The sequence below is a fragment of the Macrotis lagotis genome, chromosome 2, assembly GCF_037893015.1.
Source record: "Macrotis lagotis isolate mMagLag1 chromosome 2, bilby.v1.9.chrom.fasta, whole genome shotgun sequence".
NCBI classification, from domain to species: domain Eukaryota; kingdom Metazoa; phylum Chordata; class Mammalia; order Peramelemorphia; family Peramelidae; genus Macrotis; species Macrotis lagotis.
Window position 1 is genome coordinate 150,772,899 of NC_133659.1, and position 18,024 is coordinate 150,790,922.

The 18,024-nt window shown below is 34.4% G+C and overlaps 1 protein-coding gene across 1 annotated transcript in view; it reads left to right on the forward strand.

The window, feature by feature from the left end:
- The window catches only part of PCNX2 (pecanex 2), a 413,266-nt gene that overhangs the window by 49,015 nt on the left and 346,227 nt on the right, over nucleotides 1-18,024 (forward strand). Inside the window, exons 6-8 of the mRNA XM_074222998.1 lie at nucleotides 9,810-9,957; nucleotides 10,140-10,285; nucleotides 12,705-12,798. Of these exons, the coding sequence (XP_074079099.1) occupies nucleotides 9,810-9,957; nucleotides 10,140-10,285; nucleotides 12,705-12,798 (388 nt within the window). The remainder of the gene's footprint in view (nucleotides 1-9,809; nucleotides 9,958-10,139; nucleotides 10,286-12,704; nucleotides 12,799-18,024) is intronic.

Genomic DNA, 18,024 nt, shown 5'->3' on the forward strand with positions numbered 1-18,024 from the left:
CCTCTGGTTCTAGAATATCAAGGCAGTGTTCCTTGATAATTTCTTGAAAGATGAGGTAGCAATAGCAAAACTGGTCTATTTCTGTCCCCTTCTGAACTTCCCTTTGCTCTTTTAAAATATTCATAAATGTTTCTTTTCTTTTTTGCAACATTGTTATTACTCATTAATTCCTACTCACTTTCAAAGCAGAAGCCATCCATTTATAACAAATATGTATAGATAAACAAAAATAAATACATTGACTATGACTAAAAATGTATATCTCATTTGCACTTCAAGTCCATCACCTCTGAGTCAAGAAATGAAAAGGATATTTAATTTAAAGTCATAATGTCAATTGCAATTATCAGAATATTGACTTAAGTAGAAGTATTATGGTCATTCTGTTAATTGTTCTGATTTTGATTATTTTACTCTCTATCAAGTAATACCAATGTTTCCAGATTCTCTAAATCTGTCATATTTGTCATTTATTATTGCACTATAATATTACATCATGCTATATACTTTAATTTATTTAATTTAAATGAATTAATGATTACCCACTTTATTTCCAGTTCTTTGCTGTAACAAAAATGTTGCTATAAATATTTTCACATATAAGTTTCTTTGTGTTCTTTACCTCTTTGAGACAAATAATAGCACTACAGGATCAAAGGGTATGTGCTATTTAGTGCTTTTGGGGGTATAGTTTCAAACTGTTTTCCAGAATGATGCTGTCTTCTACAGTCCTTCCAGCAATTGTTATTTTTCTTCTTTCATCATTGGGAGTGACATGAAATCTCATTGTTTTAATTTGCATTTCTAATTTTAGTATAATCTCAAACAGTATTTGCTGGAATGTTTACTCAATTAATCAATACTCAATCACTCTCTACTGTGCTTTCCCCCATTTTATTCCTGTATTTTCTATCATAATTCATTTATACACAGGTAAAAATGGGGAATGTACTAAGAGTAAAAGGAACAAAGAGAACAGAGGTAGAACCTTGGCAGTCACCTATGTACTCAACATTAATAGGACATGAATGAAAAGCCAGTGAAGGAGACAGAAAATGAGAGCCTGAGGATGTAGAAAGAAAACAGGAGAGGAAGGTATGTGAGGAATTCAAGGAAGGTAAATAAAATGTACATACTCTTATACACTTTAAAGCTCTTCCCCTGACTTCAGGGCTGGTGCTCTATCCACTGTACCACCTAGCAGCCGTGAAGACTCATTGGAGGTTGAATAACAGATTTGTAGTGAACCATTCAAAATGGATGTACGATTTTCTCTTTTGTTCAGAAACATGTATAGAAGGGAAGAGGGCAAATTATAAGAGTGATTCAAGACTGTGGCATTATCAGCAAAATAAAGGGGCTAGTGCATCAGGTATATTGTGGTTGACCAATGGGGTCATATGGGACAAAGAGGAGAGAATGATTATCTGAAGGGAGATAGTCTGGGAGAAGACTGAGGGGTCAAGGGATAACAGTGCAGATAAAATGTAAGGTTATGTAAAGGAAGACAGAGGGAGAGACAAAAATCAATGAATTATGATCAGAAAAATGGAACTGGGAATTCTTGAATGTGGAAGTGATAGTTTTATGGGTAATGGCAAGATCAAGGGTATGACTATTTTTATATGTGGCTGAAGAAGGGTAGAGGGATAGGTCATGTGAAATAAACAGGTAATCCTAGGCTTTTCAATTTCTATTACCACATTTAGCCAATAAGTTGGCAAATCTTATTATTTCTACTTCCACAATTTGTCTTGCATATGTGCCATCCTCACTATTCACACAGCCACCATCTTAGTTTAGGCTTTATCATCCCATTCTGTGATGGGAACTATTACAATAACCTCCCTATTGATCTCCTAACCTCAATTCTTTCTCTACCCCAATCAATCCTCAACCTATCTGTTAAAAGTATTTTCCTTGAGGGTAGATCTGATAACATCACTTTATTGCCAATCAATTCTTAACACATAAGTCAAAAGTATTCCTTTAAGGATTATGTCATTTTGTTACTTTTCAGTCATTTCAATCCTATCTGATTCTCATGACCCCATTTGGGATTTTCTTGGCAAAAATACTGGAGGGGCTTGCCATTTCCATTTCCAGTTCATCTTGCAGATGAGGAAACGAAGACAAACAGGATTAAATGACTTACCTAGGTTAAAACAGCTAGTAAGAGAGTTTAGTTTAGAACTCAGGAAGACGAGTCTTCCTGACTTCAAGTCTAGCACTCTATTCTATGCACCACCTAACTGTCAACCATCTCAATATCCTACTTGAAAAAAATCTAGTTGCTTTTAAGATCAGATGTAAATTTCTTTGTTTTGTTTTTAAAGTCCATTATAACCTGCCTCCAACCTACCTTTCTAGCCTTATTATACATTCCTTCCCTTCCTGAATGATATGGTCCATCCACTCTGGTCTCATTGCCATTTCTCAAATATGGCATAGTTAGTTCAAAAACCTTGAATGCACTTCCTCCTCCCTTCTACTTCATGTAACCAATTAATTCTTTTGCAACTAAAGCTAAGTACCACCTATATAGTGTTTTCTGTTCATCCTAATGCTAGTTATCTCTCTTCCAAACCTATTTTGCATTGATTTTGTACATGTAAATATATATGTATATAAATATGTATACACTTTTATATTAATGTTATAAACATGTGCACATGTTTTGCATATGCATATATATATATATATATATATGTATATTGTCTCACTCAATGGAATTTAATTTCCTTGAAAGAAGGAAATGCTAGATGATTTGACTTTTATCTTTATATTCTCAGTAGCTATCAGAGTTCTTGGCATATTGGGTTCTTAATAAATGTTGGTTGATTGATTGACTCAAATGTCAAATCTTCAACATTTATCTTCTCTCAGGCTCAAGGCCAACTATGCCAAGAACTATGTCATCTATATGAATTAGTGACTATTGGTATATACTAAGCTGTTTCTATTCCTCCTAAAAAATGATCATAAGGATGTCAAAGGCAGAGGAGTAAAGAATATATCACTAAAAGTTTATTACTTCAATTAATAAGATCTAAGCAATTCTTTGAAGGTATGGTAAACCAAATCCATTTATTTTATCTTACAGTTTAAGAGGATCCTAAGGATGCAATAAGATCTATCGAATATTAGCTTTATAATTATTGACATGACAAGTGCATTGAGGAGAGAAGCTTTGTACTATACTTGTAATTCCTATAGTATTTATGACACAATGCATAACAGAATTTATATTCTAAGATATTTATTAACTTCCCTAGGCATTGAAGGCTTGTCTTTTCTTCTGAAATAGACCCATTTTTGGAATAATGGTCTTACAAATGATGAATAGGAAGCCCCCAGGAACCCACAGAGTACTTCAATGGCAAACTCAAAGTCATACAATTTCCTCTTCCTTCATTCTCACTTCTTGCCAACCATCAATCTATTTGTACTATCTTCTTTGTGAAATCTCAGATTATGAAAACCTTAGGGAAGAGACTTTGGTTTATGTTCTTCAAAAACCACTTCAAATTTCATGTTAAAACACACCACAATAGCTGAGATATAGCACCAATTCTTTTTTTTAAAGATGCCAACATTTTACTAAAAGATTAAAAACATTTCAAAAATTTCACAGATACTATGGTTGTCATCAAAGGTAAGGATCAAACAACATGCAATAGAAACACTTGCAAGTGCTTGCTTCCTGAGATTCATTTGTTTGTTTGTCTTGTATATTTTGAGTCTTTCAGGTACATTTTGTTTATTTTTTTTACAGTAACACAATATTATCTTTTTTTGCAAATAAAGTGTCATTCTATTTTTTTAATTACATGTAAGATTGTTATCAACATTCATCTTTTTTAAGCTTTGAGTTCCACATTTTTCTATCTCCCCTTCCCCTCCCTCCCATGACAGTGAATAATCTGATATAGGTTACATTAAAATATTTTCATATTAATCAAATTGTAAAAGAAACCAAAGAAAGCTAAAGAAAAAAGCATGATAAAAAGAAAGTAAACATAAAGCAAGTTTTAAAAAGTGAAAATAGTATGTTTTGGTCTGCATTCAGACTCCATAAGTTTTTCTCTGAATGTGGATGGCATTCTCTATCATAAATCTTTAAGAAGTGTACTTGATCATTGAACTGCCAAGAGGAGCTAAGTATATCATAGTTCATCATCACTCATTGTTACTGTTTTTTTTTAATTAAAAAATTATGATCCCGTCTGTGTTCAGATACCATCAGCTTTCTCTGGAGTTGGATAACATTCTTTATTATAAATCCTTCAGTGTCTTGGGTCATAGCACTGCTGAAAAAGCTAAAGTCATTCACAGCCAATCATCATACAATATTGCTGTTACTATATTACATTTCATAGTGCATCAGTTCATGTAAGTCTTTCCAGGTTTTACTTGAGAGCATCCTGCTTATCATTTCTTATAGCAGAATAGCATTCCATCACAACCACATACCACAACTTCTATAGCCATTCCCCAACTGATGGGCATCCTTCAATTTCTAATTCCTTGCACCCAAGAAAGAGCTGCTATCTTTATTCATATAGGTCTTTTTCCATCCCATTTTTTCATCTCTTCTGGAATACAGACCTGTTAGTAGTATTATAAGGTCAAAGGGTATGCATGGTTTTATATCCCTTTGGGCATAGTTCCAAAGCATTCCACATAATAGTTGCATCATTTTACAACTCCTCTAACTGTGCATTAATTTCTCATTTTCCTTCTATCTCCTCCACATTTATCATTTTCCTTTTCTATCTTATTAGCCAATATAATAGATATAAGGTAGTACTTCAGAATTGCTCTAATTTGCATTTTTTCTGATTGGTAGTGTTAGAAGATTTTTTAAAAAATATGGCTATAGATAGCATTGATAACTTTATCTTTTGTTCATTGACAAATTGGAGAATGGCTTTTATTTTATTAAATAAATTTGATTCAGTCCTCTCTGTCAAGAAATGAGCCCTCTATCAAAGAAGGTTATTTCAGAATTTTTCCCCACAGTTACTATCGCTAACTGTGCTTCCCTCCATCCTATTAACACTCATTTATTCTGTTCTCTCTCTCCTTTTACCCTGTCCCATCTCAAACTGTTTTACTTCTGACTATCCCCTTCCATAATCTGCCTTCCCTTCTATCACCCCTTTACTTTCTTCCCCCTCCTCTTCCCTTCCCCTCCTGCTTTCATATAGAGTAAGATAGATTTCTGTTTTCATTTGAGTGGGTAAATAAAACTCAATCATTCACTCTCACCTACTTCCTCTTCCTCTCCACTGCAGAGGCTTCTTCTTGCCTCTTTTATATGAAATAACTTACCCCATTTTACCTCCCCCTTCCCTTTCTTCTAGAACATTCCTCTCTTAAACTTTAGCACCAACTCTTTAATATATTATCCCTTCATATTCAACTCCCAATTGCCCTAATCAAATGAGAAACTTTGTATGTTATCAGTATCATCTTCCCATCAACATCAAGTCCTTTATGATTTGTCTTTCCTTTTTATGCTTCACTTGAGAATTGCATTTGAAGATCAAATTTTCTGTTCAGCTCTGGTGTTTCATTAGGACAAAAGTTTGAAAGTATATTCCATTGAATGTCCATCTTTGCCTCTGAAAAAGCAAGAGGATGCTGAGTTTTGCTGGGTAGATGATTCTAGTTTGTAATCCAAGTTCCTCTGCCTTCTGAAATATCATATTTCAAGTCCTATAATCTTTAATGTAGAAGCTGCTAAATCCTGTGTGATCCTGACTATGGCTCCATAATAATTAAATTCTTTCTTTCTTTGTACTTGCAATATTTGCTCCTTCACCTGGGAGCTCTGAATATAGCACCAATTTTTTTTCCTTTTTTATATTTCCAATTATATGTTATGAAAGCTTTTCAACATTCATCCATTTACATATTTATGTGATTTCTGCCACCCTCCTTTGCTGCCTCCCCTTCATCATGGACAGTTTAGTAAAAGCTGCACATATACATTTATGTTTAATATGCTTACCTCTTAGTCATTTTGTGTTTGAGGAATTAGGATTAAGGGAAAAGAAAGAAAATCATGAGATGAGAAGGAAAAGTATAAGAGAATATTTTTTAAATGAACATAGTATCCATTCAGATTCTGTGGGTTTTTTTGTTCATTTGTTTGTTTTTTTGATGAGGATGGCCTTGTCCAAAAAAGGTCTCCAATGGTTGTCCTAGATCTGTTTGATTAATAAGTTTGGTTTCAATTTGCTCCTTCAAAATGATATGTTCACACAACAAAACTAAAAAGTTTATTTAATAAAGTGATTATAAAAAAGTAGAAATAAATCAGTTTTACAGCAAAAGTAACAAATAAGTCCTAATATAATATAAACAGCAAAGCCTACATAAACATAGACACTAAGACAACATCACCAATTTGAAGGAGCTTCAACATCTGAATCAATAGCAGCTGGAGAGTCCCTGGGGTACAGCCTCCAGAGTCCCAATTGGGAAAGTCCCAAGCAGAGCATCCTCTATGTGGGTAAGACTCCAATTAGGCTAAGGTCTAATTAGATCTTATATAGTTTGAGAACAAAGAAAAGTTTTTTTCCTTTTTTTTGTGGAACAAAACCAAATTTTCCAGGTTGTCTGAGGAGAGAGCCACCCCTCCCTGAGAATTATAGTGTTTACTTTCAGGAATAACTAGTTCCTGAAAAGATAGGCAGTGTTAATCATGTTCAGGCTGGAGAGTCTGGCCAGGACTCAACAAGGACATTCAGTGGTTCTTTTAAATACTCAGGCTGTTTTAAATATATGAATATGATCAATCCTGCTCATCTCCCCTCCCCATACATCAGGGGTGAATTGGAGGTCAGTAATTCTCTGTACACCAGAGGTAAATTTGGGGTCAGTAATTCTCTGAAATTAAACTATAAGGCCTTACCATGGAAAATCTTATACCTTATGTATTAACCATATACCATTATAATTGATCAACTCACAATGTTGTTGTTATTGTGTTTCATGTTTTCTTGCTTCTTCTCCCTTTGCTCAGCATCAATTCAAAAGTCTGACCCATTTTTTTTATAGAGCAGTAGTACTCCATAATATATATATATATATATATATATATATATGTATATATAACAATTTATTTAGCCATTACACAATTGATGGGTATCCTCTCAACTTCCAATTCTTTGCCACTACAAAAAGAACTGCTATAAATATTTTTGAACATGTGGAACTTTCCCCATTTTTTAATTCCCTTTGTATATAGGTCTAGTAATGGTAATGCAGGATCAAAGGGTACAAGCAGTTTTATTAATTTTTGGGCATAGTTCCATATTTCTCTCCAGACTGGTTGGAACACTCACAACTGTTTTCTGTGATTTTATTCACCTTATTAACTTTCTTTTTGTTTATTTTGTGGTTAGATTTATCTAATTCTGAGAGAGGGAGGTTATGGTTTTGCTGTCTATGTTTCCTGGTAAGCTTCTCCTATAAGAATTTGGATGTTATACAACTTGGTACATATATGTTTGATAATAATAATAATAATAATAATAATAATAATAATAATAATAATATAATTTTATTGCCTATGATGCCTTTTAAGAAGATATAATTTTCTTCCTTGTTCCTTTTAATGAGATCAAGTTATGCTTTTGTTTTGTCTGAGATCAGGATTGCTACTTCCACTGTTTTGTACTTCCACTGAAGTATAATAAATATATTTTTGCTCCAACCTTTTACCTTTACCTTATTTATATCTCTCTGATTCGCATGTGTTTCTTGTAAACTATGTAAGATTCTGGTTTTTAATCCAGTCTGTTATTTCCCATAGGGAGAGTTCATCCCATTCACATTTACAGTTAAGATTATCAATTCTGTATTTCCCTCCATGCTACCTTTTTCCATTTATACTTTCTTCTTTCCTTCCCTTTTATTCCTCTTCACCAATTTTTTGCTTTACTTTAACTTTACATTTACTTTTATCATCACCTTCCCTTTTATCAGTCCCTTCTTCCCCTTTTTTTCCCTCCCCCCCACTTCCCTGTCAGGTAGGATAGATTTTTTTTAAACTCAATTGGAAATGTATTTTATTCTCTCTGGTTCAAATCTACTGAGTAGGATTTACTCAGTGTTCACACTGTCCCTTCTTTCCCTCTATTATAGTAAGTATTTATGCCTCTTCATCTGATGTTATTTAGCTACTAATGTCTAGCCTTCTCCTAGTATAGTACTTCTTTTTAAGTTTTTATTGTTTTATCATGTTTTGTACTTACAACTCTTTTGTCAAAATATATACCTTTTATCTTCATGATAGAAATACTATTCTCTTTTTTTAAAAAAAACTTATTTATTTTTGTCCATATACACATCTATATCTTTAAGTTACAAAATTTCCTTCCAGCATCCCTTCCCACCCCCCTTCCCTCAGTGGTATTCAGGTTAGCATTGTACATGCATATTTTGATGAGCATGTTCACAAATTACAAATTTTCAGTATGAGGAATTAGGATTAAGGGAAGGAGCTACATAAGAGATAATTTTTATAAAGTGTTCATCAGTTTCAGAAGGGTTTTTTTTGTTGTGTGTTTTGTTTTGTTTTGTTTTTCTTCCTCGGTGGGGATAATATCATCCATAGTCAGTCAAATACAGTTGTCCTAGTTCTCTGGACTGCTGAGAGGAGCTACTTCCATCAATGTTGTTAAGGTGCATATTATTCTCTTCCTTCTACTCCCTTCACTCAGCATCATATCCCTTTAGTCATTCCATGCTTCTCTAGAATCAGCTGATTGGACAGGCAATGGTTTTTCACACCTTGAAGATCTTCATGCGAAACCTAAATAACTATTTGTCAGCTATGTTACAGGAAATTATTTTTTGTGTATGCATTGAACTAAATGACCACTAACTCTCAAAGTTAAATAATTTTAGAAATAAATAAAAAGGCATTGTTATTGTGGTGAACTTTATTTCTTAAACTGTTTAACTTTTAATATGGCTGCTTGATTCCCTATCTAAATTCTAAGATTCTTGAGAGGAAATATTCAACCCAAAATATGCCTTCTCCCTCCCTGTCTGTCTCTGTCTCTTTCTCTGTCTTTGTCTCCCTCTGTCTCTGTCTCTGCCTCTCTCTGTCAGTCTGTCTGTCTGTTTATCTATCTGTGTCTCTCTCTCTCTCTCTCTCTCCTCCACTTTTTTTCTGGCTGCCACTTGTGACTTCATCTACTCACATACAAATTATATTTTTAGAATTACCTAGGTTATGAGAGAAGTTACTTATACGTGGTCCCATAGCAAATCACATAGTCAGAAGAAGAATCTGAACTGAGATCCACTATGCCACACTACCTTGTTATATTATTATATTCATAATAAGTATATGTTGATTGATAGATCCATGGAAACTTTTGGAGAAGATGGAAGAGCTGAAATTTCTAATAGATATGTATGGGAAATATGGAAGGGAGTGGAACAAAGGTATCACAAAGAGTGTATTTGGAATTTTACCTTAGTTTGTTAGGAAATATTATAAATTGAGACTTTAAAGTTTTTTTAAAAATTTTATTTATTTAATAAGGTTGACTTGCCCAAGGTCACACAACTAGGCAATTATTATGTGTCTGAGGTCAGATTTGAATTTAGGTTCTCCTGATTCCAGGAGTGCTCTATCCACTGTACCACCTAGCTGCCCCTAAATTGAGACTATAAATCTGGTTTATTAATTGAAAGTTCTATTTTACTATTCTGCTAATACTTTTGGGCTGAACCCAAGATACCTTCAAATTCTCTATATTAACACTCAAAGGAATGTTTTTCAGATAACCACCCTTTGGAGAAAAAAGAGGAAATCATGGAAAGTGAAAAACCAAGTGAGCATATTTCCAAACAAGGAAAAGCAGATGTACAAAGCCAAGATTATACTAGTGCTAGTCCTGTGCTTACTGAACCTGCCAAGATTACTACACTGTAAGGACAATATACTCATTTTTGCTTTTCTAATCAAAGAAATCACACAATATGAGTCTCAATATTCTATCTGAATGACAATCCCATTTTTTTTTTGCTGGTGGTGGTGGTTGTGGGTATGTGTGCTTATATTTTTATTTTTGAAGTTATTAATGGGAGTCTTAAAATTTGTGTGTATCAAGTTTCCAGGGCAATAGACAAAGACAAATAATCTACCGAGTTACTTCCCAGCAAGATAGTTCTGTCTTACAAGTTATAAGTGGACCTGAGACATCTCTCCAAGATGAGATACCTGTAGATGCTATGCATGTTTTCATTGATGAACATGGTAAGTCTCTGCAATAGTTGCTAATATACAATTAAGAAAAGTCTCTTAAGTTTTCTAAGAGAAAATGCATGGTATTTGATCAAGTATTGGCTAGGATATAGGGTAATGGGTCTCAGTTCTTTTATCAGTTTTTAACTTGTACAGAGTAACCACTTTATATGTATTGCTGACTTGTTATTTTGTTTCCAAACCCTAGTTTGCCTCTTTAGTAGTTGTGTAATGTTGAGTAAAACTGTCCTCTTTTTATACTATGTGTCTGGATCAATGATCTGTGCCATTACAATATCAGAGGCTGCTTTGCTCTAATAATAATCTTTGCCAGTCACTGCTCTGATGGGTACCCCGATACCTCCAGTTTCTGCCTCAGTTGAAATCTTTAATCCTTGGGTTTCTTTTCCTCAAAGAAAGATTGTATATTGCCATTATCCTTCAATTTAAACTTTTTCTAATTTTTTTTAAGTAAGGAAAGAAACATTAGCTTGGGACCTGCAAAAAAAGTTTCCCTTGCTGGACCAGTTGCATGGAGGCATATAGAGAGAATTGATGGAATTTTACATTCTCCTGACCAAAGTCTCAAAAGTCTGGCCTAAGATTATGGAAGACTTTTACCTTGTCTGTGGGAAATTCTCAGGCTTAGGCGCATGTGATTTTAGACCAAACAGCTAATGCCCAAAGAGCTAATGCACTCAGGTCTAAGTATTGTCTTTGAACTTCTCTCCCTAATTTATGGACTTGGGTCACTCTGAGAAATTTCATCCTAGTTTATAGTAAGCATTTCACATACTTTTCAGTTTTAATTTCTGAAAGATGAATTATAAATTAGGAAATAGTTGGACTTTGAATCAGAAAGACTTGACTTCAAATCTCATTTTAGCTTTGGGATGCTAAGCTAGGCAAGCTACTTATTCATTCTGCCTCAGTTCTTTCATCTTTAAAGTGATGGGTTATACTTGATGGTCTCAAAATTCCTTCCCAGATACAAATATACTATGTATAATAATATGAACTTCAAATAACTCTGAGGTTTGGTGCTCTCCAACCTCTCAAACCCTAAGTCTCTTCCATTTTTCCATATAGAATAGTTGGTGAAGGAAAGGAACATAGATAATGTTAAGACCAAGAGGTTTCTTCCTCCTACACTTTCCTTGTCTTTTCATGGACAAAAATATGCTATTGCAACTATGATTCTACCAGAAACATCATTAACTACTTAAGATATTTTACCTTTGAATGCCTAGATACAATAAATAGCCCTGAAAATGATCATATATGTTTAGAACTATAGATTATTAGGTCTGAAAGATATTTTAGAGATCATTTAGTTCAACCCTGTCATTTTACAGATCCTGAAACTGAAGCCCCAGGTGATCAAGTGGAAAATTGAAAGTCACTTCCATAACCCTTGCTTCTCTCTCTCCACCACCAGTTATCATGTGCATTTGTGCTACTTCTTTTATTTTAAGGTTGTTGGTTTTTTTGGCGAGGCAAATGGGGTTAAGTGGCTTGCCCAAGGCCACACAGCTAGGTAATTATTAAGTGTCTGAGGCTGGCTTTGAACTCAGGTACTCCTGACTCCAGGGCCTGTGCCCTATCCACTGTACCATCTAGTTACCCCTCATTTGTGCTACTTCTTGATGGAACCTCAGATTATAGAAAGCTTAGGGAAGTGACTTTGGTTTATATGTTTGAAGAAGTTACCTCAGAGTCATATCAAATCATGAAGGCTGATATATAGCACTAGTTTTTTAGGATACCTCTCCATGAGATTATCCCTGACATGTACCATTATCCACGTTTCAATTGTATAAATTCCTCATGGAACATTGTCTTACTTCTTTACCTAAATAAAACACTTTGAGACATTTTACATATAAAAAGCAATTTGATTTTGCTTGTCTGAGACACATCAATCCATGATATTCTTCTGAGTAAAATATGTAGTTGAACTCAGAGGACCTGTCATCTAACATCATTAACAAAAAGTATGAACCAATCAGATTATGATACTATTCCATCTCTACATATTTTATGGAAATACTTTTAATTAATTTTAAAACTTAGCAAGCTTTAATGTGTATATGACATTTTTGGTGCTATATATAATATTGACATTATTAAATGGATAACATATAGAAAATGAAAAAGGTAATTATAGTTTAAATACAAATACAAATCTAATATTTACTTAGATTTCTTAGTGGGGAAGTGAGTTTTCAGGAAGACAAAAATGTTTATTAAAAGATCTTTCAAATTTTTATAGTCTACTGTGACATACATTCCTTCTTTAGGAAGATTTTTAAAATGTACCCCAGTTACCATCTTTAATACTAAAAATAATTTTGAATATTTTCCTCATAATTGTAAAACATGAATGAGTTTGTATAATTTTGCATTACATATTTTGTTAATTTTTTTAAAGGGGAAATTAGATCCTGTTATTTGAAGTCTGGGAATCCAAAGGAAGGAGAATTAATCCGTCAACCATCAAATTGTGACTGTGTTTCTAATGCTCGGTAAGTGGAGAGTTAATCTGAAATTCATTAGGTTTTATTTTGCTGGGGGATATGCAACTTATTCTGGCTGTGAAAGTGAAGTGAGGAACCTAGCATAGGATGAATATGTTAATTAGTTTTTAAGTGTTAAGCCTTGTGGCTTTTTTTTTCTACAAAGAAAAAAATCTAAGATTAATTGAGGAGCAAGAAGGGGGTATTATAGTTTAATAATAGTTGTAAATCAGTTAGACATTTTGAGCATCCTCCAGAACTGAAATTAAGTGGTGAAGCCTAGGTATGGAATGGGGCATTTAGCTAAAATTTTTATATTGCAAAAATTACTTACACTAGAGAATTCTATGTGTGTTGGAAGTAAGGATTGTAATTGGGAAATGACAACATCAAAATCAATAAACATGTATTTAAAATAAAATATGCATAAAAAGTAATGCTAAAACACAGATTCCAGTATCTCAAAATTTGGAAATTGAAAGGGACCTTAATTGATTGTTATATCTCAATACATAAATTAAAAAGAATTAGTAATTGACAAATGATAATACAGCACTGCTCAAAAATCTCAAAGAAAGGACCTCTCAGAATAGGCCATTTGACTATGGTGGGAAACTTACTGAAATCAAGTCTAAATTTGTCTCTTTTCAATTTTTATCCATTCATACAAGGGTAGCTAGGTGGCTCAGTGGATGGAGTGCATGGATGGAGTCCAAGAATATTCATCTTCCTGAATTCAAATCTGTCCCCAGACTAGCTGAGTGACCCTGTACAAATCACTTTACCCTATTTGCCTCAGTTTCCTTATATGTAAAATGAACTGGAGAAGGATATGGTAAACCCTCTAGGATCTTTGCCCAGAAAACCTCAAATGGACTCATGAAGAGTTGGACAGAACTGAAAAACAACAGTAATTTGTAATATTTTTGACCCTCTGGGATCAAACAGAACACATCTTGTCCCTCTTCCATATGTTAGTCTTTCAATTACTTACAAAATAGCTTGCATGTTCCCCATAAACCTTTTCATCTTCAGGCTAAATAACTTCAGTTCTTTTGATTGTCCATCATAAGACATGAACTTACAACTCTTCATCCTCCATATTCATCACTCCTTCAAACACTATAGAAATTATTGTCTTCCTTAAACTGTGGTACCTAGAAAATAATATAGTACTCCTTGAATTTTTTAGAAGACAGAAAAATAAAAGTGCCAATTGGTGATCAAGAGACAGCAGAACAGCTCAATCCCTATTTTGTTTCTGTTTTTCCTGCCTTGGAAAACAATCTGTGGACTGGTAAAGACAAAACAAAAATGACTAATAGAAAAGTGATACCTAGGAATAGTAAGGACATATTAAAAGAGCATGTAAATGTCCTTGATAAGTTAAGTTGACTTGGTCCAAATAAACTGCACTCTGTAGAACTGGGGAAAAGATAAATGTAGCTGAGCCATTGCCAGAGATTTTTGAAAAATTACAGGGAATGGGAGAAAAATTGTAGGACTTGAGAAAAGGGTTTTCTAGTTTCTGTGGCAGAAGGCTTCATCAGTATAGTGAGGAGTCTTTTTAAACTTGGACTTTTTCATTGACAACAGACATAGAGTCCATCACTGGCTCCATGTTTAAGACATTTTCAGATTGATGGAATTTGATGGAGCTTGTGTATTTTTGGCATAGTCTTAGAGAATATAGCCCACATCCTTACCCTGATGAGGAATTGGAGAGGCTTTTAGTGAAGGTTTCCCATAGAAACATTGTTGTAAATAGTGATTAAGTTATTTAGTAGTAAGTACATACTCAAGAAGCTAAGTATCATTATTAGTGTTCTGTTTGAGAAAAAAATGTGAAGAGTTCAAAACTAACAACTAACTTAAGAAATGATTCTTGAGTGCAGTCTGTTCATAAGTTGAAAATGGCCTGTAGTTGATAATTTGTAAATGACTATTTTGTTATGTTTTACATAGCATGGATCACCCCAAATTACAATATTATAAACTATGCAAATTCACGTCTATTTCATGAGATGATTCAATCCAGAAATTAGACAACCAGTATGTGGTTCTTAGGACCATAGAAACATAAATTTAGAAATGGAAGAGACTTGGAAACCAACTATTCTAACCCACAACACTCATTTCATTGGTGAAGTAGTTGATACTCTCTGCCCTGTATACCAGAGATACAAACATGAAAGATGATATAATTCCTTCCTTTATGGATTTTAACCTTAATAGAGCAATTCAATGTACCAATAAATATAATACAAGTATAATTTAAGAAAATTAATAAAAACCAGGAGTGAAATACGAGGAGGCATAGCTCTCTACCAGCTTTGGGAATGAGGGAAGGACTCACAGAAGATGTGATACCTGAAGCCAGGCCTTCAAGAAATGGAAATCTTCCTACAGACAAAGATATGATGGGAGTCTTTTCCAGAGACAGATAAATACATGGAAGTTTGGGGGGAGGAGGACAGGATTGGGGAATATCTCTTAGTTCACTTTGGCTAAGTATGGCAACTTTTGAAAAAATTGTACTATTTTGGAACCAACACTTGAAAGTTGGACTCTTTATAATCTATATATTTCTCTTTTTCTATTCATTATTGTTCATTTGTATCAACTCTTCATGATCCCATTTGGGGTTTTCTAGGCAAAGATATAGTAGTTCACCATTCCCTTCTCTAGTTTATCTTACACATGAGGAAACTGAGGCGAACAGCACTGAGTGAATTGTCTTTGATCACACAGCTAATAAGTGTCTGAGGCTAGATTGGAACTCAGAAAGATGATACTTTCAGGTCCAGCACCCAATCCACTGTACCACTTAGTTGCCTCTTTCAGTAATATATGGGTATGGGGGTGACCCTGGTTGCTTAAAGTCTATGCTAGTAGACAATAGCACAATAGCTGTGATAGTTCTATTCAACTGAAAAAATTTCAAATATAGACTTGGTGATTGTTACCCAAGGATCACTAAATTCAGAGAGAAACTCATTTCCATAAGCTCTGTAAGCCATCAGTAGGAGATGCATATGTGTATGTATGTGTTTGTCTATAAAGATATGTGAATATATGTATATATGTACACATATATACAAAACCAATTTTTGTATATGTGTATGTGCATGGTCATAATACAGGCATGCACATTTTACTGACCACAAGCAAAAGTTTATTTTATAGACTACCTTGTGCTATGATCTCCATCAGGGGAGAGAATACTAATATAAATGAATCATGGAAAGCTAAAATGTATTTTTTCTCAATGTATTATTTTTTTTCCACTGTTGGGGAAGTGAGGGGGGTAGAGGTAGGATTGAATGAATATATATCAGTTTCATTTAACCATTGAGTTCCAACATGCTAGAAATGTGGTTAAATTGTATTTGTCATACTTTAGTGATACCAATTAGCATTTTGGGGGGTGTGATATAGTGAAAAGGGGATGTAGGATTTATAGTCATAGGATATGGATCTAAACCAAACTCTGCTACTTGTCATCTGGGTGGTCTTGGACAAATCCAGAACTTGGCACAGTATCTGAAAAATAGTAAGTGCTAAATTAATATTTGTTGTTTTGAATTAATTAGATGGTAGAGTGGGATGTATTTCTAGTTGAACACTGAAGAAGTAGGAGTCCAAGTTCTACCTAGGGTCTCCTTTGGCAGCTGTCACATCACTGGTAGGATTATGGTATTAAGGATCATTGACCACAAGCAAAAGGTCTCAATTTCTGGAAATGGGAAGGGTTTACAAAAGGGGAGTTTCTAAAATTTAACCATCATCACTATGCCCCATCATTGAGTTTTCTGAAAAGTTTCAGCAGCAAGTTTTGACTAGAACTGAGTGCAGATTAAGCCTTAAGCACACCAGAGTTGTATAACAGGACAGAGTTCTAGGAGAGTGGTCTGCTCCAGTTCTGATACTAAGAAAGATAAAAAGAATCAGCAGAGGACTTAAACATTTTACAGAATACAAAATACCTTGTAATTTAAGTATGTTTCTTACATTATGGAATAAAAAGAGTGCAAAAAAAGACAAAAAAGGAATGAAATGTGTGATCCAGTGATCATAAAAGTTGTGTGGATTAGTTATGTAGTAAGCATGATGAAGAGTACTTCACAGTTACCTTAGAGCAGGGTTTCTTTCTTCTTTTTTTTTGCAAGGCAAGGCAATGCAAGACTTGCCCAAGGTCTTATTAAGTGTCTGAGGTCGAATTTGAATTCAGGTCCTCCCCACTCCAGTGTCTCCTGACTCCAGGACACTGCACTACCTAGCTGACCTTAGAGCAGGGTTTCTTAATCTTTTTTTAACTATTAACCCCTTTGGCACTCTGGGTAAAACTTATGAATAATGTTTTTAAATAGATAAAATTAGATACAGCAAAGGATACGTGTGTGTGTGTGTGTGTGTGTGTGTGTGTGTGTGTATGAGTGTGTGTGTGTGTGTGTGTGTGTGTGTGTGTGTGTGTGTGTGTGTGTGTGTGTGTGTGTGTGTGTGTGTGTGTAGAAAGAGAGAGAGAAAGAGAGAGAGAGAGAGAGAGAGAGAGAGAGAGAGAGAGAGAGAATTCATAAGAGTCTAAGGTTAAAAACCCCTGCCTTAGAAGAAGGCCTTTAGTATATTGAATTGATCCTCTTTCAATATTTACGGGACAATAAACTTTACAGCTAGAAGGACCCTAGAAGGCATTTATTCTAATATGAGTAAACTAAGACCCAGAGTTGGTGGGTGACTACTTGTTCAATGTCCCACGGGTAGTAGGTAGCAAAGGCAGGGTTCAAACCTAATTCCTCCTTTGCCTTTTCTTTCCTTTTCACAACATTCAGCCTCCTGGCATATTTGGATCTGAGGAGTAAGAACAGATGGGGACAACAGATAACATAAAGATAAGATAGCAAAGTGAAATTGTTTCTCTTTTGGAAGACAAATCTAACCTAAGATACTTACTAGTTGTGTGACCTTGGAAAACACTGATTGCCTTGCATCCAAGGGTTATCTCCAGTTGTCCTTATTCATATCTGGCCACTGGACCCCAATGGCTCTGGAGGAGAAAGTGAGATTGGTGTCTTAGTATAGTACCCCCCTCCCCCACTCAAATCCAATTCATGTGCATACCATGCATCACCTCCCTGAGGTCAGGCAGGGTCTTCTTCAAAAATGAAGGACATACTTTATTATATTACCTGCAAATATCAGATCCCAGAGCCACTAAAATATTGTATCTAGCCTCCA